Source organism: Ceratotherium simum, chromosome 16, assembly GCF_057802395.1.
Source record: "Ceratotherium simum simum isolate JZ-2026a chromosome 16, ASM5780239v1, whole genome shotgun sequence".
Taxonomy (NCBI): domain Eukaryota; kingdom Metazoa; phylum Chordata; class Mammalia; order Perissodactyla; family Rhinocerotidae; genus Ceratotherium; species Ceratotherium simum.
Window position 1 is genome coordinate 46,382,826 of NC_141915.1, and position 24,599 is coordinate 46,407,424.

At 35.9% G+C, this 24,599-nt stretch overlaps 1 protein-coding gene across 8 annotated transcripts in view; it reads left to right on the forward strand.

Annotated features, from left to right (window-relative positions):
* TANC2 (tetratricopeptide repeat, ankyrin repeat and coiled-coil containing 2) overlaps positions 1–24,599 on the forward strand; it is a 402,214-nt gene that overhangs the window by 243,572 nt on the left and 134,043 nt on the right. For all 8 annotated transcript variants that reach the window (XM_087441368.1, XM_087441370.1, XM_087441371.1 and 5 more), the window contains 2 exons: positions 4,329–4,515; positions 22,790–23,053. In XM_087441368.1, coding sequence (XP_087297494.1) covers positions 4,329–4,515; positions 22,790–23,053 — 451 coding nt within the window. The remainder of the gene's footprint in view (positions 1–4,328; positions 4,516–22,789; positions 23,054–24,599) is intronic.

Consider the following 24,599-nt stretch of genomic DNA (forward strand, 5'->3'; position numbering starts at 1 on the left):
CCTGAACAGACATTTCTCCAAAGAAGATATACAGATGGCCAACAGACACATGAAAAGATGTTCAAAATGACTATCAGGAAGATGCAAATCAAAACTACAATGAGATATCACCTCACGCCTGTCAGAATGGCTATAATTAACAAGACAGGAAACAACATGTGTTGGAGAGGTTGTGGAGAGAAGGGAACTCTCATACACTGCTGGTGGGAGTGCAAACTGGTGCAGCCACTATGGAAAACAGTATGGAGATTCCTCAAAAAATCAACGATAGAACTACCATATGATCCAGCTATTCCACTGTTGGGTATTTATCCAAAGAACTTGAAAACACCAATTTGCAAAGGTACATGCACCCCTGTGTTCATTGCAGCCTTATTCACAATAGCCAAGACTTGGAAGCAACCTAAGTGCCCATCAAGGGACGAATGGATAAAAAAGCTGTGGTATATATACACAATGGAATACTACTCAGCCATAAGAAACTTGAATGAAATCCAGCCATTTGTGACAACATGGATGGACATTGAGGGCATGATGCAAAGTGAAATCAGTCAGAGGGAGAAGGTCAAATACCGTATGATTTCCTTCATTAAGTAGTAGATAATAACAACAATAAACAAACACATAGGGACAGAGATTGGATTGGTGGTTACCAGAGGGGAAGGGGGGAGGGAGGAGGGTGAAAGGGATAATTGGGTACATGTGTGTGGTGATGGGTTGTAATTAGTATTTGGGTGGTGAACATGATGTAATCTATGCAGAAATAGAAGTACAATGATGTACACCTGAAATTTTTACAATGTTATAAACCAATGTTACTGCAATAAACAAAAAATTAAAAAAAAAAAAAAAAAAAGTAAATGAGTAGTCTCATTCATTTAATGTAATTAAAGTGATATAATATAATGGAAAAGTCACTGAACCAAGAGGTAGGAAATTTGTGTTCTGGTTCCAGCTCTACCACCTACAGTTTTGTAAATTTGTACATGTCACTTAACCATTCTGAGCTTTAGGTTTTTCATGTGTAATAACTGACAATTATTAAATGCTTCTTATGTACTAATCATTGTACTAATTGCTTTATTTGCACTATTTTGTTTAAACTTCCTTACACCCCAACGTGGTAGGGTCCATTTATATTCCAATTTTCAGATAAAAAAATGGAAACACTATGCCAGAAAATTATGGAATAGTATTCAAATCCAGGCAGTCTACTTTTACAACCTGTTCTTAACAGCTACACCATACTGTTCCAGCATAATACAGAATAATAACATGTGACAGGATTGTTGTGAGAATCAAGTTAAATCATGAATATGAAACACTTTGTAAGCTGTAAAATGCCGTATAAATAAAAGGTATAAAATAATATGCAATATGATTAGTATATAAATATATGCAGGAACTGTATGATTTTGGGGAAATTACTTCATAGCTTTCATACTTAGAGCAGTTTCATTTTCACATTTCTTAAATAGGGGAAATTATATTCATTATGCCTCATACTTGGTTGATAATGAGTAAATGAAATAATGTATAAAAATTTTTTAAACTATAAAGCGTTAAACAAATATAAAATATTAATAATGAAGCTAAATGATAGCCTTCTTGGAATATAATATACCATGAATTATCTTGGGACCACAGAACAAAGTGGCTAAATGGATCATTGGAATTGCTAGTTTTAGGAAGATTATTAAGAAGTAGGAGGTCATGTTCATTTGGTGACTTTCTTCTGAGCAAAACAGCATACTAACAAAGATAGATTGCTTTGTTTAGGAAGACCCTATGGTAATGGTGTCCTCAGAATAGTACTAGTAATGACAGAATCCAGCACAGGCAAGTCAGCATATATCATTTTTCTGCAAAAGACAAAGTATTGAAAGGAATATTAAATTGACTGCTATATTTTCTTCTCTCAGTAGTTTCTGGGGTATTCCCTAGAAGATATTCCCTTATTAATTCCATCATTAGGTTCTTATCTTGTGTATTTGTAGAACCTTTAAGAGATCCAGATTGGGAGTTTTGGATCCCTCTGGAGAACACTAAGGACAATGGGAAAACCGCTGAAAGGTTTTGGAAGTGGAGTGGCTTGATTAGATGTCCATTTTAGCCTACAGCATGGAGAGTAGATAATGTTGTCTTTCTGTACCTAGAAGAGACTTCTGTATCTCATTAATTAGCCTCCTTAAATAAATATAAGGCTCACCTTTTAATTCATAAGCCATGAACAATTTTCTGCTTTCTAAACAGCTTGATCTTTAAGCTTTGCTTTTACAGTTAAAGCTTTTAAAGCATACATTCTGTGATATATGCTTTATTTTGCAAAAAATAACATAGTAAAGATAAGTGTCATTTAGGGGCTTACCCTCCAAATTGGCTATATTATGCATATAATACAGTTTCCTTTCTCAAAGAACAGGCTGAGAATCTTTGTCTAAAAACAGAAATGAGTTGCTATAGAAGTAATAGATTCGTACCAAAATGAAACTTTTCCAACATGGGATGAGTGTAGATATATCTAATGTAAAAGACCAGAGTACAGTTCATCTCATCTACCCACATATTTCTTAAACTGAGAATGAGGAGGTTAAAAATTGCAATGCCAGATTCTACTAGGGAGGATTCTAATTCAATAAGTCTGGGGTGGGGCTCAGTATCTGTCAATTTCGTAGGGGAGTTTGTTTCTTTACATTCCACAGGTGATTCTACTGCATCCCATTAAAAATCATTGCTCTGATAGACCAATATCATTTTATAAAAATAGAGGCAATTACAAAGAAATTGAAACTCCTTCCTCCCCTGGAGAAAAATTACACAATAGAAGAGAGAAGGCATAGATTTGGGGGCTTATTGTGTTATTAAGAAAAATCAGTTCCTAATTTTATTTTTAAGATTTACTTGGTTGCAGGGTTCTGAGACTGTCACTTGTGCTTGGTTGAAAGTAATGTATCTTTTATGACCTGGTTATAGCATTTAAATTAAAATTAAAACCTGGATTCAGGGGCTGGCCTGGATGCATAATGGTTAAGTTGGCACACTCTGCTTCAGCAGCCTGGGGTTCGCAGGTTCGGATCCTGGGTGTGGACCTACGCACCGCTCATCAAGCCATGCTGTGGCGGCATCCCACATACAAAATAGAGGAAGATTGGCATAGATGTTAGCTTAGCGACAGTCTTCCTCAAGCAAAAAAAGAGGAAGATTGGCAACAGATGTTAGCTCAGGGCCAATCTTCCTCACCAAAAAAAAAAAGAACCTGGATTCAACACAGATAATTAAATACAAGGAATTCCATCTGGAAATCATTTTAGGATGAGTCAGAGAGCCTTAATATTCTCATATCTAGTGATCAACACATTTTTCAGTCAAGTTGTTAAATGTAAATCTTCAATTTTAGCAGAGAGAATATAAATAAAGACTCTATGTAAAGAAGTTGAAAGGCTTCTTTTAAATTTAACATTTAAAGATGTCAAATTTATCATTAGTGCTCCTTCAAGTAATTTTGTCACTGATCACTTACCATTTTGAAAAGGATAAAATTTCTTTAGTATTTGAAAAAAATATACTTTTATTCATTATTTCAGTAATTTATTTGGGTAGAAAGAGCTAGAGAAAAGTGAGTTGTCATTAAATTAGGTAAACCAGAATATATTAGCATCAATCTTTTTGGTGATTATTCATTCCTTCCTGTCCAAAACTTAAAAAAGAGGTAACCTAAGGTGTAAGAATCATTCAGGATACAAGGTGATCTCAGTCTGTAATCAGTTTCTACAGATAAATAGTGTAAGTTTTGTATTAAATTAATATTGTTTGATCTATTTTATTAGACAAGCTTTTAGAATAAGGCATTTTTCCTGCGTTCATTTATTCTATTTGGGCAGCCACTTATTTGCATTAAGAACCTATTTTTATTTCTTCTTGGCTGCAGAAATATTAATTTTTTTCTATCCAAAGAAAATTATTAACAAAACAAAGTTCCAAGCCTTCAGGAAAGTTTTATTGATTGGAAATGACAAGGACAACTTGTGGTTAGCAAAAAATTCCTCTATTAATTCATGGCAGTGATAAAGAATACTTGTCACTGGAAACTTCCTAGGAAGAAAAACTGGACATAGTCTCTGCTTATGTTAAATTTATCAAGTTGCACCTTAATTGTAGAAAGCAGAATCTCTTATCCTGGAAAGCAAAAACAAATAGAACCTAACAGATACAAAAGCTGTGCGTGTAGATTTTCTTCTTTTTCTCATCCAAAGCATATGTTTTACCATCAGATATATTTTACTTTAACAGCTGAAAAGTTTATATTATTTTTCATTCCCATTTTTCAGACCTCAGCAATCACCCAGCGGATAAGTCCCTGTTCCACCTTGACTAGCAGCACTGCCTCTCCACCAGCCAGTAGCCCCTGCTCCACTCTCCCGCCTGTCAGTACGAATGCAACTGCCAAGGATTGCAGCTATGGGGCTGTCACTAGTCCAACCTCCACCCTTGAAAGCAGAGATAGTGGTATCATTGGTGAGTTGGTTTTTATATTAATCATTGTGTCTTTTTTTTTCTTTTTAAAATAACTAAACAAGCTTAAGGTTTTTAAAAATTTGCTTTTGTGTTGTTGAAATGTATATGTAAAATGTGTCCTCTTTTTAATGATGCTGGAGAGAGAAATAAAGGTAAACAAAATAAAATGTATCCCTCCCTGCTTAACCACTCCTTTAAAGATATTACCTAATAAAAGAAAGGGTGGATAGAATAAATTCTTTCTACTTATTCCTGTAAATTCACTAACATCATCTATCTACCAACAGAAATGGTTCAGAAAAAGTTTATTCCTCGCTGAACTAGTAGAGTTTCATGGAGGTTCTCAGTTCTTCATATACTTATTGCCTATTATATACTTGTTAAGTGGAGTCAGTCAAATGGAAATGAGTGAAGTTTTGGGAAATGAAGAATCTGAAGAAAAGAAATGAAAAGAGAAGAAAACAGGACTGAGCACAGAATCTTAGGGCACATTCAAATTGAGCAGGGAATCGGAGGTGGGAGAATGAGCCAGTGGATGTCAAAAAAGGAGCACTCACGGACAGATAGCAGAACTGGGGCAGTGTAATGTTACCAAAGGCAATGAAGATATAAGTTTTGAGGAAGGGGTGAAGAGAGGCTGGTCAATAAATGACAAAAGCTGAAGAGGCCAGGAAAATGGGAACAGTTAAGGAATAAAGAAAATTACTTCTTCCTCATGTGGCTTCCTTCTAAAGGTTATCAAATCAACATATTTGTTTGTTTAGATGTAATGGCAGATGTTAATGCTATGGCAACTAAGTATATCTCTACTACTTAAATGAATATATATCAAAATGTGAATTTATTCACTTAAAATAAATATTGAGTAGATAAAAAGAATATTTTTACAGCAGTGTTGCAGGATACAAAATCAACACACAAAAACCAGTTGCATTTCTATACCCTAACAATGAACAATCCAAAAAGAAAATTAGGAAAACAATTCATTATAATAGCATCATAAATAATAAAATACTTAGGAATAAATTTAACCAAGGAGGCAAAAGACTTATACACTAAACACTATAAAACATTGCTGAAGAAATCTAAAAAGACTTTAAAAAACTGAAATATATCCTGTGTTGATGGATTGGAAAACTTAATATTGCTAAAATGATAATATTTCTCAGAGCAATCTACAGATTCAATGAAATCTCTATCGTAATTCCCACAAAGTTCTTTGCAGATATAGAAACACTCATCCTTAAATTCATGTGGAATCTCAAGGGACCCGGAATAGCCAAAACAATCTTGAAAAAAGGAACAAGGTTAGAGGACTTACATTTTTTGGTTTCAAAACTTATTACAAATCCTTAAATGCAGGACTTATGTTTTATAATTTTTATATACCCTTAGGATTTAGCATAATAAATTTCTAATTTGTGATTTATTTATATGAGTAGTCTTTATTAAGATATAATCATTAAACTAAGTATTTTAACTAAATAAAATACAGAAATAAAATATGATGACGAGTAGCCTCTTTTTCTAGACTCTCCAGTAGATTATGGAAGATTAAAATTATCTGTTCCTTGAATATTCAATAGAATTTGCCATTAAAATAATCTGGACCTGGGGGCCGGCCTATGGTGTAGCGGTTAAGTGCACGTGCTCTGCTGCTGGTGGCCTGGGTTCAGATCCCCGGCGCCCACCAACACACTGCTTGTCAGGCCATGCTGTGGCGGCGTCCTGCATGAAGTGGAGGAAGATCAGCATGGATGTTAGCTCAGGGCCAGTCTTCCTCAGCAAGAAGAGGAGGATTGGCACAGATGTTAGCTCAGGGCTGATCTTCCTCACCAAAAAAAAAATAATAATCTGGACCTAATGTTGTCTTCATGCAGATCTTTTTAACTACTACTTCAATGTATTGAATGCTATTGGACATTTTTTTCTTTCCTTTTTTTTTTTTTTTTTTTTGCTGAGGAAGATTGCCCATGAGCTAACATCTGTTGCCAATCTTCCTCTTTTTGCTGAGGACGATTGGCCCTGAGCTAACGTCTGTGCCCATCTGCCTCTATTTTGTATGTGGCACGCCACCATAGCATGGCTTGTAGAGTGGTGTGTAGGTCCGCACCCAGGATCCAACCCCACCATCTATGGGCTGCTGAAGCGGAGCGGGCAAACTTAACCACTACACCACCGGGCCAGCCCCTTTCTCTTTCTTTTTGAATAAGTTTTCTTAGTTATGGTTTTTATCTTTTTCAAATTTATTAGCATAAAGTTGTCCAAAATATTCTCTTATAGTGACATCACTACCCACCCAGCAACCCAAGCTAGAAAGCCAAGAGGAGTCTTTGCCACCTCCCTCCCCCCTCTATTTCTCATCTCTATATTTTATTTTCAATTTTCCTAGTATTGACTTGATAGTTCTCTTTATCTTAGAATTGAATTAATATAAATCCAACTATTCTCTCTGCTTTTCATCTTGTCCTTTCTAAAGTCTCTTTTTCACACAGCCACCAAAGTGAATTAACTGAAAATCAGTTACTCCTTTGATTCTGTTACCTATAAAATGAAGCGAACTACCTTAAAATCAAATCTGATCATATTACTCTTTTGGCTTCCCTTTACCTATAAGATAAAGCCCAGTCCCTCCTGATCTGACCTTGGCCCGTTTCTCCAGCCTTCTCTCCCACTACTTCTAGCCTTGTTCTAGCAACATTAGCCTTTATTGTTACCTGACACATTGCAATTTTTTTCATCTCTATGCTTTTGCTCATATTGATCATTCTGTCTGTAATCTCCTCTCTCCCTCTTACATTTGACTAACCCCTTCATATCTTTTAAGATTCAGCTTCTGTCACCACTACTACCACTGCCTCTCTTCAATTCTTTACTCGAACTCCTATTCAATACATATTATTACTCCATGTTCCCAGTAATACCTGTGCATATCTGTGTCATGCATTTAACACAGACTATTATAATTACTTTTTGAGCCTGCTCTCCACCATTAGACTAAGTTCTTGTTAGCAGAAACTGTGCCTCATTCATCGGTATCTGTAGCACGTAGTCCAATGACTGGCATGTGGTAGCATAGTAGGTGCTGAGTAAATATTTATAAAAGGAAGGAGGGCTTAAGGGTGGAAGGGAAGGGGATAAAGGACTGAGCTGGCACTTTCAGTTACTTTTTTGGCAGTGCTTAGAGTGACTGTGGGGTACAAGATGGAACTTTGTTAGATTTTGAATAAATAGTAGAGATTAGAATTTTCTGTTGACTAATTTTATTCTCTTAACTTCTCTTTATGATTAATTTTGCCAAAATGACTTTTAGAATCCCTAGCTAAGCCTCTTCCTCGGTTCTTCTCCTGATATTCTCAGAGTGTCTGTAACTACATATCATTTGTTGCCATACATAAAAAATAGTTTTAGAAATATGTTCATCCAACCAGAAGGGATAGTGCTGACAGATCAGACAAAATCTGTTTACAAGTACTTATCTTTCAAAGGGGAAGCTTAACATGTCAGTGAATGGTCAGAGTAAATGTTCATAGGTTCTGAAAATTAAAAATGGTATCCTGGTGGGGCAGGCCCGGTGGCGCAAGCGGTTAAGTGCGCACGCTCCACTGTGGCAGCCCGGGGTTCGCAGGTTCAGGTCCCGGGCGTGCACCGACGCACCGCTTGTTAAGCCATGCTGTGGCGGCGTCCCATATAAAGTAGAGTAAGATGGCCACGGGTGTTAGCTCAGGGCCAATCTTCCTCAAGAAAAAAGGGGAGGATTGGCATCAGATGTTAGCTCAGGGCTAGTCCTCCTCACTAAAAAAAAAAAAAAAAAAAGGTGTCCCGGGAGTGACGGCAGCATCATGGTGGAGTGAGCTTTCCCCCTTAGACTCTACCCTCTAAGATACAACAAAAAGGACATTCATGTACCGACATAGGACATTCAAACAACACAAAAGACATCTGAGAGACCCACGCAGCCTTACGTCAGAAGGTGGAGGTGCTGGACCCCTGCAGAGGAAGTGGGAGGAGAAGAGGAGATCTCCTCTCCTTCCCCAATGACAGCAACCCTGGGACTGGGGCCACGTGGCTCTCAGAGAGAGAGGGAGAGGAGTGGCCCTCTGCAAGAAAACTGTTGCTCTCCAAGTTCTCTCACAGCCTGTGGGAAATTCCCACATGGAAGGGACTGAACTGTTGCGGGTCTGTCTTTATGAAGCTGGCAACCTAAGAAAGCAGACAGCAAGGGAAGAGCAAGAAGCCCCTTGGATCAGGTAGGTGAAAGAAAGAGCCCCTCCCCTGGCATGGAGCACCAGCACAACGGATCAGCTAGAGTGGCAGGCTCAGAATACACAGCTCTCGACCCCCACCCAGTGGTGGCAGGTGGAAGCTGCAACCAGGTATTTTCAGCATGAGGAAAAATAAGCCCACGCCCTCAAGCAGTATACACAAATATGTTAAATCTCTAGACTAGAAGGAAAATTACAAGCACCCAGAATTCAATCCTGAAGGCACAGAAATTTATAACCTAAACAACAGAGAATTCAAAATACCTATCAAAAAAGCTCAGCGAATTACAAGAAAATACAGACACAATTCAATGAAATCAGGAACTTCTTCACGAAAGAGATTGAAACTATAAAGAAAAACCAATCAGAAATGTTGGAGATGAAAAACACAATGGAGGAGATAAAGAAAAATCTGGAATCTTTAAAGAACAGAGCTGACAATATGGAGGAAGGAATTAGCAATATTGGGGCTAGGAATGCAGAGGAAGGAATTAGCAATAGTGAGGATAGGAATGCAGAAATGCTCCAAATGGAGGAGGAGAGAGAAGTAAGACTAAAAAGAAATGAAGAAATTCTCTGAGAAATAGCCAACTCAATTGGTACATGCAACATAAGGGTTATAGGTATTCCAGAGGGAGAAGAGAGGGAAAAAGGAGCAGAGAGCTTGTTCAAAGAAATAGTAGCTGAGAACTTCCCAAACCTGGGGAAGGAGCTGGAAATACAAGTGAATGAAGTCAGTAGATTTCCTAAATATATCAACATGAAAATACTCTTTCCAATGCATATAGTAGTAAAGCTGGCAAAAGTCAATGACAAAGAGAAAATATTAAGGGCAGCAAGACAAACAGAAAAATAACATACAAAGGAATTCCTGTCAGGCTATCAGACGATTTCTCGGCAGAAACTTTACAGGCTAGGAGAGTGTGGAATGATATATTCAAAATTATCAAAGACAAAAACTTTTAGCCAAGAATACTCTATCCAGCGAAAACACCCTTCAGATATGATGGAAAAATAATAACTATCCCAGATAAACAAAAGCTAAAAGAGTTCATTGCCGCAAGACCCTCACTACAAGAAATGCTCAAGAAGGCCCTCATGCCTGAGAAAAAAAAGAGAAAGGAGATACAAAGCTTTGAGCAAGGAGAAAAATAGGTAGACAAAATCAGAAAAGTTGCAGCTCTTTAACAGAATAGGTTGGCAAACACTTTATTATCACATCAAAGATTAAGGGAAGGAAAATACCAAAAATAAATATAACTTCATCACTTTAAACACGAACTCACAACACAAGATGGAATAAGTTGTGACAATAGTAACTTAGAAGAGGAAGAGGAAAAGGATGGAATCGACTTAGTCTAAGGAAATAAGAGACCATCAGAAAATGGACTATCTAGTCTATGAGATTTTTTATACAAACCTCATGGTAACCACTAAACAAATAATCAGAACAGAGACACATATCATAAATAAAGAGAAAACTAAGAAAACCATCATACAGAACTACCAAACTGAATTGGTAGTCTGAAACACATGGGACGAGAAACAAAGGAAATGCAAAAGAACCAGAAAGTGAGTGATAAAATAGCAACATTAAGCCTTCATATATCAGTAATCACTCTAAATGTAAATGGATTGAATTCTCCAATCAAAAGACACAGAGTGGCAGAATGGACTGAAAAACAAGATCCAACAATATGCTGCCTCCAGGAAACACATCTCAGCTCTAAAGATAAACACAGGCTCAGAGTGAAAGGATGGAAGACAATACTCCAAGCTAATGGCAAACAAAAGAAAGCAGGTGTTGCCATACTTATATCAGACAAAGTAGACTGCAAAATAAAGCAGGTAATGAGAGACAAAGAGAGGCAATATATAATGATAAAAGGGACATTCCACCAAGAAGACATATCACTTATAAATATATAAAAATGCACCCAACACAAGAGCACCAAGGTACGTAAAGCAACTGTTAACAAACCTGAAAGGAGATATTAATAACAACACAATAATAGTAGGGGATCTTAACACCCCACTTACATCAATGGATAGATCATCCAGACAGAAAGTCAATAAGAAAATAGTGGACTTAAAGGAAAAACTAGACAAGACGGACTTAATAGATATTTGTTGAGCACTCCCTCCAAACACAGCAGATTACACATTCTTCTCAAGCATGCGTGGAACATTCTCAAGGATAGACCATGTGTTGGGAAACAAAGCAAGCCTCTATAAATTTAAGAAGATTGAAATCATATCAAGCATCTTTTCCAACCATAATCCTATGAAACTAGAAATCAAGTACAAGAAGAAAACTGGGAAAGTGACAAATATGTGGAGACTAAACAACATGCTACTGAACAACCAATGGATCATTGAAGAAATTAAAGGAGAAATCAAAAAATATCTGGAGACAAGTGACAATGAAAATACACCATACCAACTCAAGGGATGCAGCAAAAGCAGTCCTGAGAGGGAAACTCATAGCAATACAGGCCCACCTTAACAAACAAGAAAAAGCCCAAACAGGCAACCTCAAACTACATCTAGCAGCATTAGTAAAAGAAGAACAAACAAAGCCCAAAGTCAGCAGGAGGGAAATAATAAAAATTAGAGCAGAAATAAATGAAATTGAAACCAAAAAATACAGTAGAAAGGATAAATGAAACAAAGAGCTGGTTCTTTGAGAAGATAATCAAAATTGAGAAACCCTTAGCCAGACTCACTAAGCAAAAAAGAGAGAAGGCTCAAATAAATAAAATTAGAAATGAAAGAGGAGAAATTACAATGGATACCACAAAAATACAAAGGATTATAAGGGAATACTGTGAAAAACTATATGCCAACAAATTGGACAATCTAGAAGAAATGGATAAATTCTTAGACTCATACAACCTCTGAAAACTGAATCAAGAAGAAATAAAGAATCTGACTAGACCAATCACCGGTAAAGAGGTTGAAAGAGTAATCAAAAACCTCCCAAAAAATGGTTGAAAGAGTAATCAAAAACCTCCCAAAAAATAAAAGTCCAGAACCAGATGGCTTCTCTGGAGAATTTTACCAAACATTCAAAGAAGAGTTAATGCCTGTCCTTCTCAAACTATTCCAAAAAATAGAGGAAAATGGAATACTTCCTAACACATTCTACAAGACCAACCTCACCCTGATACCAAAGCCAAACAAGGACAATACAAAGAAGGAAAATTATAGGCCAATATTACTGATGAACATAGATGCAAAAATCCTCAATAAAATATTGGCAAACCGAATAGAGCAATACATTAAAAAGATCATACACCATGATCAAGTGGGATTTATACCAGGGACACAGGGGTGGTTCATCATTCACAAACCAATCAATGTGATACACCACATTAACAGAATGAGGAATAAAAACCAGATGATCATCTCAACAGATGCAGAGAAAGCATTTGACAAGATCCAACAACCATTTATGATAAAAACTCTCAACAAAATGGGTATAAAAGGAAAGTACCTCAACACAATAAAGGCCATATATGACAAACCCACAGTCAACATCATACTCGATGGTGAAAAACTGAAATCCATTCCTCTGAGAACAGGAACAAGACAAGGGTTCCCACTCTCGGCATTCTTATTCAATGTACTACTGAAGGTTTTGGCCAGGGCAATTAGGCAAGAAAATGAATAAAAGGTATCCAAATAGGCAATGAAGAAGTGAAACTCTCGCTGTTTGCATATGACATGATTTTATATATAGAAAACCTTAAAGAATCCATTGGGAAACTATTAGAAATAAGTAACAACTACAGCAAAGTTGCAGGGTACAAAATCAACTTACAAAAATAAGTTGCATTTCTATACTCTAATAACGAACGAACAGAAAGAGAACTCAAGAAGACAATCCCTTTTACAATCACAACAAAAAGAATAAAATATCTAGGAATAAATTTCACCAACAAGGTGAAAAACCTATACAATGAAAACTATAAGACATTATTGAAAGAAATTGATGATGACATAAAGAAATGGAAGGATATTCCAGGCACATGGATTGTAAGAATAAACATAGTTAAAATGTCTATACCACCCAAAGCAATCTACAGATTCATTGCAATCCCAATCAGAATCTCAATGACATTCTTCACGGAAATAGATCAAAGAATACTAAAATTCATATGGGGCAACAAAAGACCCCGAATAGCTAAAGCAATCCTGAGAAAAAAGAACAAAGCTGGAGGCATCACAATCCCTGGCTTCAAAATATACTACAAATCTATAATAATTAAAACAGCATGGTACGGGTACAGAAACAGACACACAGATCAATGGGACAGAATTGAAAGCCCAGAAATAAAACCACACATCTACGGATAGCTAATCTTTGACAGAGGAGCTAAGAACATACAGTGGAGAAAGGAAAGTCTCTTCAATAGATGGTGTGGGGAAAACCGGACAGCCCCATGCAAAAGAATGAAAGTAGACCATTATCTTTCGCCGTACACAAAAATTAACTCAAAATGGATCAACGACTTAAAGGTAAGACCTGAAACTGTAAAACTCCTGGAAGAAAACCTAGACAGTACACTTTTTGACATCAGTCATAGAAGGATCTTTTCGAATTCCATGTCTATTTGGATAAGGGAAACAAAAGAAAAAAGAAACAAGTGAGACTTCATCAGACTAAAGAGCTTCTGCAAGGCAAAGGAAACCAGGATCAAAATGAAAAGAAGCCACCAGCTGGGAGAAGATATTTGCAAATCATATATCCGACAAGGGGTTAATCTCCATAATATATAAAGAACTCACACAACTGAACAACAGAAAAACAACCCTATCAAAAAATGGGCAGAGGATATGAACAGACATTTTTCCAAGGAAGATATACAGATGGTCAATAGGCACATGAAAAGATGTTCAGCATCACTAATCATCAGGGAAATGCAAATCAAAACTACACTAAGATAACACCTTACACTTGTTAGAATGGCTATAATCACCAAGACAAAAAACAACAAATGTTGGAGAGCATGTGGAGAAAAGGGAGCCCTCATTCACTGCTGGTGGGAATGCAAACTGGTGCAGCCTCAATGGAAAACAGTATGGAGATTCCTCAAAAAATTAAAAATAGAAATACCTTATGATCCAGCTATCCCACTACTGGGTATTTATCCAAAGAACTTGAAATCAACAATCCAAAGAGACTTATCCACCCCTATGTTCATTGCAGCATTATTCACTATAGCCAAGAAGTGGAAGCAACCCAAATGTCCCTCAACTGATGATTGGATAAAGAAGATGTGGTATACAATGGAATACTACTCAGCCATTTGCAACAACATGGATGGACCTGGAGAGTATTATGTTAAACGAAATAAGCCAGAGAGAGAAAGACAAACACCGCATGATTTCACACATATGTGGAAGATAAACTAACACACGGACCGAGAGAACAGTTTGGTGGTTACCAGGGGGAAGGGGGTTGGGGGGTGGGCATAAGGGGTGAAGGGACACATTTATTTGGTGACTGACAAACAATAATATACAACTAAAATTTCTCCGTGTTATAAACTATTATGACATCAGTAAAAAAGTTTTTTTAAAAAAAGGGATCCTGCTTTGACTTATAGCAGGCAGTGCTCCTCTTTTTGTTCTGATAAATTTCCAAAATTGTGTTCTTTGTAAAAATAAGTGCCTTTGTGGATAATAGATCTTATTTGAAGAATGATGAATTTCCATTCTTTAATGTGTATAAATACTGAAACAGATTTGCTTGCAAAATTATGAGACAAAAAAGAGAATAATAATCTGGTCATAAAATTATTTCAACTATAGGGCCGGCTCCGTGGCTTAGCGGTTAAGTGCGCGCGCTCTGATGCTGGCGGCCCGGGTTCGGATCCCGGGCGCGCCCCGAGGCACCACTTCTCCGTCCAACGCGAGGCCGAGTCCCACGTACAGCAACTAGAAGGATGTGAACCTATGACATACAGCTGTCTACTGGGGCTTTGGGGGGAAAAAAAATGAATAAATAAAATCTTTAAAATTATTTCAACTATAAAATAGTTATCTAATTATGTATGAGAAGTTTATTTTGAGAAATTGTTTCCCTTCAGTTTTTACTTTTTAAAATGCAATTTGAGTTGTAAGAAAATTGTTTATGGCATAAGTAATAATAGTCAAAGATATTGTTATTACCTTGCAAATCTCAAGGCTGGCCTACCTTAACTGTTAAATATACCTTAAGTATTTTCCCCTCTGATTATAAAAACATCTGCTTTTCTAAATTACATATTTCATTATTCATGCTTACATTATTTCAAACAAACACTTCTAAGATGGTCTGTTGTTTATTAGTGCTCCATATTTAAATCCTACCCCATCAGCAAAAAGCACGAGTTATTAAATATATTCATTTAAATTATCTATTTTAAATTCCTTTATATTCAGTCAGTTTTGTGTGATCCCTTTTGATGCATTACATTTTGCAATTATAGCTATCAGAATTTTAGCCATTTATGTGCCAGGACTGTATGACTCCTAAAGCATACCAAAATATGTAGAATCCTAGTTATGAGAATCAGGATACTAGAAATGCTGAGTTCCTGAATTTTTAAGTATTCTAAATATAAAAAGTTCCTCTCTAGGGTTCTGAAAGGTTTTAAATAACTGTTACTTCTTTGATTCTACTTAGTCTGGATTCACTCCTGATGTGATTTAATTTCTACCACAGAAAGCATTCTCTGTTCCAATCATAGCTTCTCTCTCCTCAAATATACAACCTTTCTTAAATATGTGTTGAAATATCACTGACATGATTGTCAGGTATTTGCAAGGTAATTTTATATTTGTGACTCTTTTTTATTTTATTGGTATAACTTTATTAGTATAATGGTCTTATATATGTGCCTAGCTAGATAGCACTAAGTACATATAATCTATCAGGTTATATACATAGCTTCAAGCAAAAATCTTGATAATTGTAGCCTCTGAGATACACATCATTTTTCTATCCTATTCCTTTTTCATGTTAAGTTTTAACAATGCTTCTTTTTGGTATGGTTGTATAGCAAAGTGAATTTAAGCATGGATCCATTTTGTTTCTGCCTTTTATTTATCTGGAGATCACAGTTCTTTCCAGAAGGGTATAATTCTTGAATTCCATCTTTTAATCAAATCTCAGGATTTTTTTCTTTATTGCTAAATTTGGTCTTGTATCTTGTAGCCTTATATCACTTAACACCTACAAAGATGAAGTGTCTGTGGCAATGCCCATTGTTCAGTGATTATGTTTTCCTAATGTTTTATATTAGCAACTAAAAAGCAAAGTCAGAAGCTCCTAATCAAAGCCCCTTGTTCCTTTAGTAATGTATATTTCAGTAGGATGTTACGTGTTCTTTGTTTGATCCAAATTGTCACATTTTAAAAGTCACCCTTCTGAGTCATAAACTGAACATTAGATAATTTGAGTTATTTTTTCATGTTTTCCCCAAGCTGTTTTCAGAAATGTGCGGGTTTATCTTCACTACCAAGTTTTTCCAGTTATTGTGCTAGTGACTCTGTCATCCTTCCCACCTCACTAATTGCTGAGCACTAAGTAAATTTTTGGTAGCTATAAGGTTATATTTATATTCTGTGGCATGTTTGTTAAAGAAGTCTGGACACTGCCCATTAAAATGATCAAGGAGACCAAACAGAGCTTTTCCCTTGCATAATTGACTTAACTAATATAATAATAATAACCACCACTTTTTGAGTACAAACTATGGGCCAGGTACCATTATTTAATCTTTATAATGATTGTATAAGAAGATAGTTGTAAAGATTTCACAGGATCAGATCATTGAAAGGATGCATAAGATTCCACAGAGAATACTTACAAAAAGCTTTTAGTAAAGATACAATACAGCAGGCAAAAGAGAATGCAGGCAAGCACAGAGGACCCAACATACTTCCAGGTTCCTCTCTCCAGGTCCTTTCTTAATCAAATAGGGTGTGCTCTGTTTCCAGAATATAAACCACCAAGATTTGTACAAGGAATCTTGGTTTCAGGGAAGCTCCCCAAAAGTTTACAGTGAAGATTTTTATGCCCTTCTGGTCACATAGCCAAGTCAGGCTAAGTCCTCCAGATGTAAGCTGTCAATAAACAACTAATTTTGGGTGCTGCCAGGGGAGTTTCAAAGTTGAAACAGCAAATTATAAATCATTAGTTATCCCAGTTGACCTTATCTTGGCTGAGTCAGTACCAGACTTCCAGACATCCCCAGAGATAAGAATACGGCTGGCCCAGTCTGGCTGTAAAATAATTCTATCTTACATAATAGTATAATCTTTCTTAGACTTAGAAAACTGAGATTCAAAAATAGTTGGTCCCAGGTCACATAGATAATAAGAGGCAAAGCTGAGATTCAAGTTCAGGTCTGTATGACTTCAAAACCCCTGGTCCTAATTATTACAAAACAGTGCCTAAGACTATTATCTGGCATTAAAAATTTAGTCTTTATCAACAAAACTAGAGTAGTGAATCAAGATAAAAATTATTAGTATCAGTTTTAAAATATTATAGAAGACAAACAAACCAGTTTTTAAATGTACAAAAGATTTGAATAAACATTTCGTCAAACAGGATGTGTGAATGCCTAATGAGCACACAAAAAGATGCTTAGTGTCACGAGTCATGAGAGAAATGCACATTAAAACCACAATGTGAGACTGCTACACACCCAGTAGAATGGCTGTTACCAAAAAAAAAAAAGTACCAAGTGTTGGCAAAGATGTAGAAAAACTAGAACCCTCAACATTACTAGTAGGAATGTAAAATGGTACACTTTGAAAAACAATTTGGCATTTTCTTACAAGGTAAACATAAACTTTTCATAAGACCTAGCAATTCTTTTTTTTTTTTTTTTTTTAAAAGAAGTGGATCTTTTATAATTTTATTTATTTATTTTTTTTCCCCCAAAGCCCCAGCAGATAGTTGTATGTCATAGTTGCACATCCTTCTAGTTGCTGTATGTGGGACGCGGCCTCAGCATGGCCGGAGAAGCGGTGCGCCCGTGCGCGCCCGGGATCCGAACCCGGGCCGCCAGCAGCGGAGTGCGCGCACTTAACCGCTAAGCCACTGGGCCGGCCCCTAGCAATTCTACTCCTAGGAATTAATCCAAGAGAAATGAAAACATACATACAAAGAAAGCAGCATTATTCATAATAGCCAAAAACTGGAAACAATTTAAATAGCCATCCATTGGTAAATGGATATACAAAATGTGGAATAGCCATACAGTAGAATACTATTCAGCAATAAAAAGAAAGAAGCTATTGATAAAGGCTATCAAATGAATTGACCTCAAAAACATTATGCTAAGTGAAAGAAGCCAGACATAAAGACTACATATTGTATGATTCTGTTTATATTAAATTCCAGAAAAGGCAAATTTATAGACATAGAAAGGAAATCGTTAGTTGCCTAGGACTAGGATGAGAACAGAGATTAACTGGAAACAGGCACTAAGGAACTTTTGGGGTTATGGAAACATTCTAAAACTGAATTGTCATGATGATTGCACTATAAATTTCCTAAAAATCATTGAATTGTACGTTTATAATGGGTGCATTTTATGGTATGTAAGTCATAGTACCTCAATAAAACTGTTTTAAAATATATGGAGTTAATTATATTCACAATAAGCCTGTTTGTAAGCCTGTAATTCCTGCTTCTTCACAGTAGCTCCTCCTGGCTTATATGGCAGTATAAACAGATGAGTCATGTAGAGATAGCCATTTTTTTCTATATCAAGGAAGGAAAATTGAGAAAGTCTCAGAAGAATCTCTTCAGTAACTTGAAACTCATTATTTTCCCACTATTCTTTGTTCCACCTGGGAATTATTAGGTCTAAAGAAATAGAAATAGAGATAGATTAGGTCTAGTAGAAAACAAAAATGTCTATTTTTCAATGGGGAGCCGTGTCTTCCTCTTCAACTCCATTCATAGAAACTTTGCAAATATGAGTGGTTAATTCATGTAGGCCAGCTTATTTGGCATATAGACTGCATGGGCTTTGGACTTTTGAAACTTTTAGTAACCACATAAATCAAAATATCATTGTATTCTCTGACGCTTCAGTCACCTTGATGACCTTAAATTATATCATAATATCTCACCATAGAGGAATGGTTGAGTAAAATAGGATACATCCATAAAATTGAATAGTATACAGACATTAGCATGTTATTATTAAAAATAATTCATTTTGTGATTCTTCATTTTTTCTATGTATGGCCTCTTTTGCCACAGAATTGTTCTTCTTCTGGGATTAAGGATTTAGGACCCATCTTGTTCACTGCTCTGTCCTGACACATACTAGTTGCTCAATAAAAATTTATTGGCTAGTTGGGTGAATGGAATTAACTAAACATCACCAAGTTCTGTGAAAAGCATCAATGAAGCAAAAAGGCACAAAATTCCTAAATGAGAATGTTTACCCAGAGAGTTTTACTTCTAGTATTTTATGTGAATTGTCTGTTTACACTCTTTCTGTGCCCCAGAAAGATTCTGTGCTGTTGAGCATTCAATGAAACTAATTCATTCAGTCTTTCAGCAGATATTTATTGAGCATATACTATGGAGTAGGGGAGTGCCAGGGAGTAGGTACATTTCTATCTAGTGCAAAAGGGCAAGGAATACTCTGGGCTTCGTTTTTGAAAAACAAGAGAACTATGTAATAACAGGTTTGGTTTATGCAAATAGTACAATGGCAGTGGAAAATGACATCAATGCTCTTCTCAATTGGGAAAACTAGAGGTCATCTTTGTCATTGCTTTTAAATACCATGACCATAAAAGCTCTTTTTTATTAAAAAAAAAGTTGGTGTTTAAATAATAAAATAGAGTCTATAGGCCACTGAATAATTCTGTCTTTGTGCCACAAATTAACTCAGTTTCTCAAACCTTTCCACCACCAATCAAGATTTTCATAATTTTTGTTGATAGATCCCATATTTTTGAAAAAATCTTCAGCATCACTCTATTTATTATTCAATAGTTTATTTCTTATTTTTAATTTATCAAACATGTATATCTCTGCCAAAGCTTCTGTTCAAAATGAGATTACTAATGTTGTCACCCTTGATGTAATTGCAGCTAAGTTTACAGAAGCTTGATGTTTTAGTTAACTAGTCACTAGTAAACATATTATTTATAAATTATTTGAAATATTGAAGATAGTGAAACCCATTACTACCTTCTCAGACCTTTAAAGGTGTAGTGTTCCAGTTTTTGGAGCCTACTGAATGTGCTCATCGTTTATCTGGAGAAAAGGACTATGTTTCTGGTATATCTACCAGGGTAAGACCACACAGATCCGAGTAAATCTTAGCCAACTCTGATTTGGGATCTAATGATAAAAACTTTTGCTGGGACACAATGCAAAAAAAGCATGAAAGACAAGTGGTTGAATAAAAGACATTTTACAAGTGGATAAGTCCTCTGGGAAATAGGAGTTTTCATTCTCTGGCTTTCAGTATCTTGACCCTAGCAGCTGTCTGAACTCCAAACTTCTAGCTAAGAATTACAAAGCCAGCTGAATCACCACATCTTACACCAAATGAAATTATATTTCAAATTTCACTGAAAGAAAAATGTTTAAACATATTTTAAAGTAAGAGACAATTTCTAGAAATTAGGATAAGAAGCATGTATGTTTAAAAAGAACAGACACATACACACATAAGGCAAATATACACCTATGTACTATCACTGAACACATTTAGAACTTATACTAAAAACAAAACATCAAAATTTGTGGACTGCAGCTAAAGAGGTGCTTAGAAGGAAATTTATAGCATTAGATGCTTATTTTGGAAAAGAAAAAATTCAAACCAAAATAAACAAATAATGAGCAGAAATCAATGAAATAGAAAATGGTAGAGGAAATCAATAAAACTGAAGGCTGGTTCTTCAAGAAAATCAATAACATAGATAAACCTCTAGCCACATTAATCATGAAAAAAAGAAGACACAGATTACCAATATCAGGAATGAGAGAGGGACATCACTACTGACCCCACAGACATTAAAAGGATGATAAAGGAAGGTCATGAACAACTTTATGCCAATAAATTTGACAATTTAGATGAAATGGACAAATTCCTCAATATAACAAACTACCAAAGCTCATTTGAGAAGAAAGAGATAACCTGAATATCTTTATAGCTGTTAAATATAAATTGAATTTGTTGTTTAAAACTTTCCCATAAGAAAAACTCTTAGTCCAGATGCCTTGATAGGTAAATTCTACCAAACATGTAAGGAAGAAATAATACCATTTCTACACAAACTGCTCCAGAAAGTTAAAGTGAAAGGAACACTTCATGAGGCCAACATCACCCTAAGGCCAAACCAGACAAAGACATTACATGAAAAGTTAAACTACAGACCCATGCCTCTCATGAACATAGACATAAAAGTCCTTAACAAAATTCTAACAAATTGAATCCAGCAATATATAAAAAGGAGAACTCATGACTAAGTGGGAGTGGGGAGCACTGGAATCTCTGAGAAGCCTAATGCTGCCTGCTCTCTCTGATGAGTTGTTGGCAACAACAGGGAGATGTTGCCATGAAACTGGGCTCCCTAATATCACTGAGGATACAGAGACCAGTTGGCAGCACTGAATTCTCAAATGCAAGGAGGACATATTATAGTAAAGATTAGCAAGGCTGGAAGGCAACCAGGGTGTAACCCTTTGTAATTCATCTTCTTCTCTTGTTACTACAGAGTCCAGAACTCTGTTTAAATTTCCACAGATAAAACCTCACTAAAAAGAATCACGGAAATTACCTCATGAACTTAGGTCTCTTCTTTTTTAACAATAGGTACATTTAAAATGTGAGAAGATAGGGCCGGCACCGTGGCTTAGCGGTTAAGAGCGCAGGCTCCGCTATTGGCAGCCCGGTTCCGATCCCGGGCGCGCACCGACGCACCACTTGTCCCGCCACGCTGAGGCAGCGTCCCACATACAGCAACTAGAAGGATGTGCAACTATGACATACAACTATCTACTGGGGCTTTGGGGAGAAAAAGGGGGAAAAAAAAAGGAGGAGGATTGGCAGTAGATGTTAGTTAGCTCAGGGCCGGTCTTCCTCAGCAAAAAGAGGAGGATTGGCATGGATGTTAGCTCAGGGCTGATCTTCCTCACAAAAATAAATGAATGAATGAATGAATGAATAAATAAATAAGTAAATAAAAATAAAATGTAAGAAAAGAATATGAACTAACATATAAAAACTCTTCTGGGATGACATCTTTTATTCTTGTTTTATAATTATTGCTAAGATTTTTATAATCTAGATTTTAATGTTTTTAATCCTTCCATTTCTAGAGTTGGTGAAAATTTTCCTGTTTATAATTAGTCATAAGACTAGGTAAAATTCTAGAAGCCCTTTCAGTTTTTGTTTGATTTCATTAAGGGACTTACATATATAGGGTTAGAGCTACAAAGGGTAGCTGTTCAAGAAGGCCCTGTATTGTTTCCTTGTTGGACAGATTCTTGCTCCTGTATTAGCTTCTACTTAGGGACTGTTTATTTTTTCTAATTCTTTGCTACATATAAAGGGCCAGGAAATAAATTTAAATGAGGGAAAATACAGGATAAAAAGAATATAAAGATCTTGCTGAGACCTCTGGAGCTCTCCAGCAATCCATGAAAATTATGTAAATTCCCTTTTGATGAAATTCTGAAATTTTTGGCATTGATAGGCTCTAGTTGTAGGTGCTTTAGCAATGATGTATGAATTTGTTTAGTTAATTTAAATAGAGTTGTTAAAGTAAATATATGAGAGAGATGTGAGAGAGAGTTATATTTTGGTGTCAATTATTTAAACTTTATGGTGGAGAAGAAATGATCATCAGTAACTTTTTTAAAATAATGTTTCTAGTATTCTAATTATCTAGTCACAAATTTGGATAGTAGTGAACAGATTAATTGTGAGGTTTTTTGTGGTTTTATAAATTCTTTTTGCTCTTTTTTTCAGCTACATTGACAAGCTATTCTGAAAATGTGGAACGCACAAAATATGTTGGGGAAAGCAGTAAAGAATTAGGATCTGGAGGAAACCTAAAACCTTGGCAGTCTCAAAAATCCAGCATGGATTCCTGTTTATATCGAGTAGATGAAAACATGACGGCTTCCACCTATAGTCTGAATAAGATCCCAGAGAGGAATTTGGAAACAGTTTTATCACAATCGGTACAGTCTATTCCTCTGTATCTTATGCCACGGCCAAATTCAGTAGCAGGTAAGGTTTCTTAAAAAATGATCATTTTACCAGCATATTTATTGAAATGAACATAAATTCTCTAATAGTATTTAAATTTTCCCTTCATCTTCTTTGACTAAGCTACTCTTTTGTGTTTGGGTAATATACATGGGCATATCTTTTTAACCTGGGGGAAGGCTCGAGTTCCTCAAGTGGTTGTTTAGTTCTGCCCCCAAAATATATAAAAGCACACATAAAATCAGAAACAGAGTCTATAAAGTATATTGTCAAACTGCTAAAAAAGTCTTTTTTCTCATGTCAGAAGTCTTTGAAAGGATTTCAGTTTGAGGTTTTAGTTTTTAAAAACTCTAGTTTTAAAAAACATTATTAAATTGAAACATTATTTCAGTAGAATTTGTAGAATTTGTATTATCAGAAATCATCATCCATAGTTTGAGAGAGTGGCAGGCAGGCAATAGTTCAACTTCCCCATTCCAAGAGCTCAGTATTTTCACAATACCCTGGCTATCTTATCATAGAAGAATCACCAGGTACCTACCTTGCTAAAGAACAACTCCCACCACTAGCAGTCTCAGTCATAAAAGAATGATACAGAAGGTTAAGTGGCTGCAATATGGAGTCATTATTCTTTAGCAGCTGTTCAGAATTGATGTCAAGGGATATTTTTTATACAGCTAAGTTGCTATTTAATAATTCAGACAAGGAGCTTTTGCAGAATAGTTGAGCATTCTGACATTTTCAAAATGTATCATCATCTGGACTTTGTCCATACTACAAAATCAAAGTTATGTTTGTCTTTCTTACTTGCCTGATGAATGCCTGGATAGGTTTGTCTCACTGATGCAAGATAAGAAAATCCTTATTGTAGACAAGAGCTCTTATTTCCCAGATGTAATTATTTATGTTATGCAAATGATAGTGTGATGCTTCTTGCCTTTCCCGTTTTCCTTTTGTACCTTTTGGAAACCATTAATCTTTGTTCTTTCCTCCGGGAGATCATCAGCATCTGTCATCGGATGCAATTATGGAGAGAATGGCTCATCTGGAAGATCAGTAACTGCAGAAGATTTTAATAGTAATTTTTCAAGATTATTCACTTCCATAGAGTGACAGAAAATTTTTTTTAAATATGCTGATCCCCAACCATGATGTCATATTAGAATCCTAGAATGCTGTAACTTATGAGAAAGTACTGGGCAAATTCAGTCTTTCCAGAAGGGAAGCATTTAAATCTTTGCATATATAAAAATGGGGAAATATAGGTACCAACCTTAATGGTACATCCCAATTTACTTCCTAACTAAGCTGCAATGATTTCTAAGAAAATTCTGGCTCTATTATTTGAGAAGGGCACTGAGCACTTAGTAGGAGACATAAATATGAGCTTCTCTTGTCTTCTTTTTAGTTTACTGAAAACATTATAAAATACTTTGCCCTTCTTGAGCATAAGTGTCTGTAGAGATTTATTATTTTACCCTATGGAAATACTAACCTTAGGGTTTACAAAGAGTTTTCCAGGACTAATTAGCCAGATATGATTCTTCCTTCACTGTCTCTAAAGCTT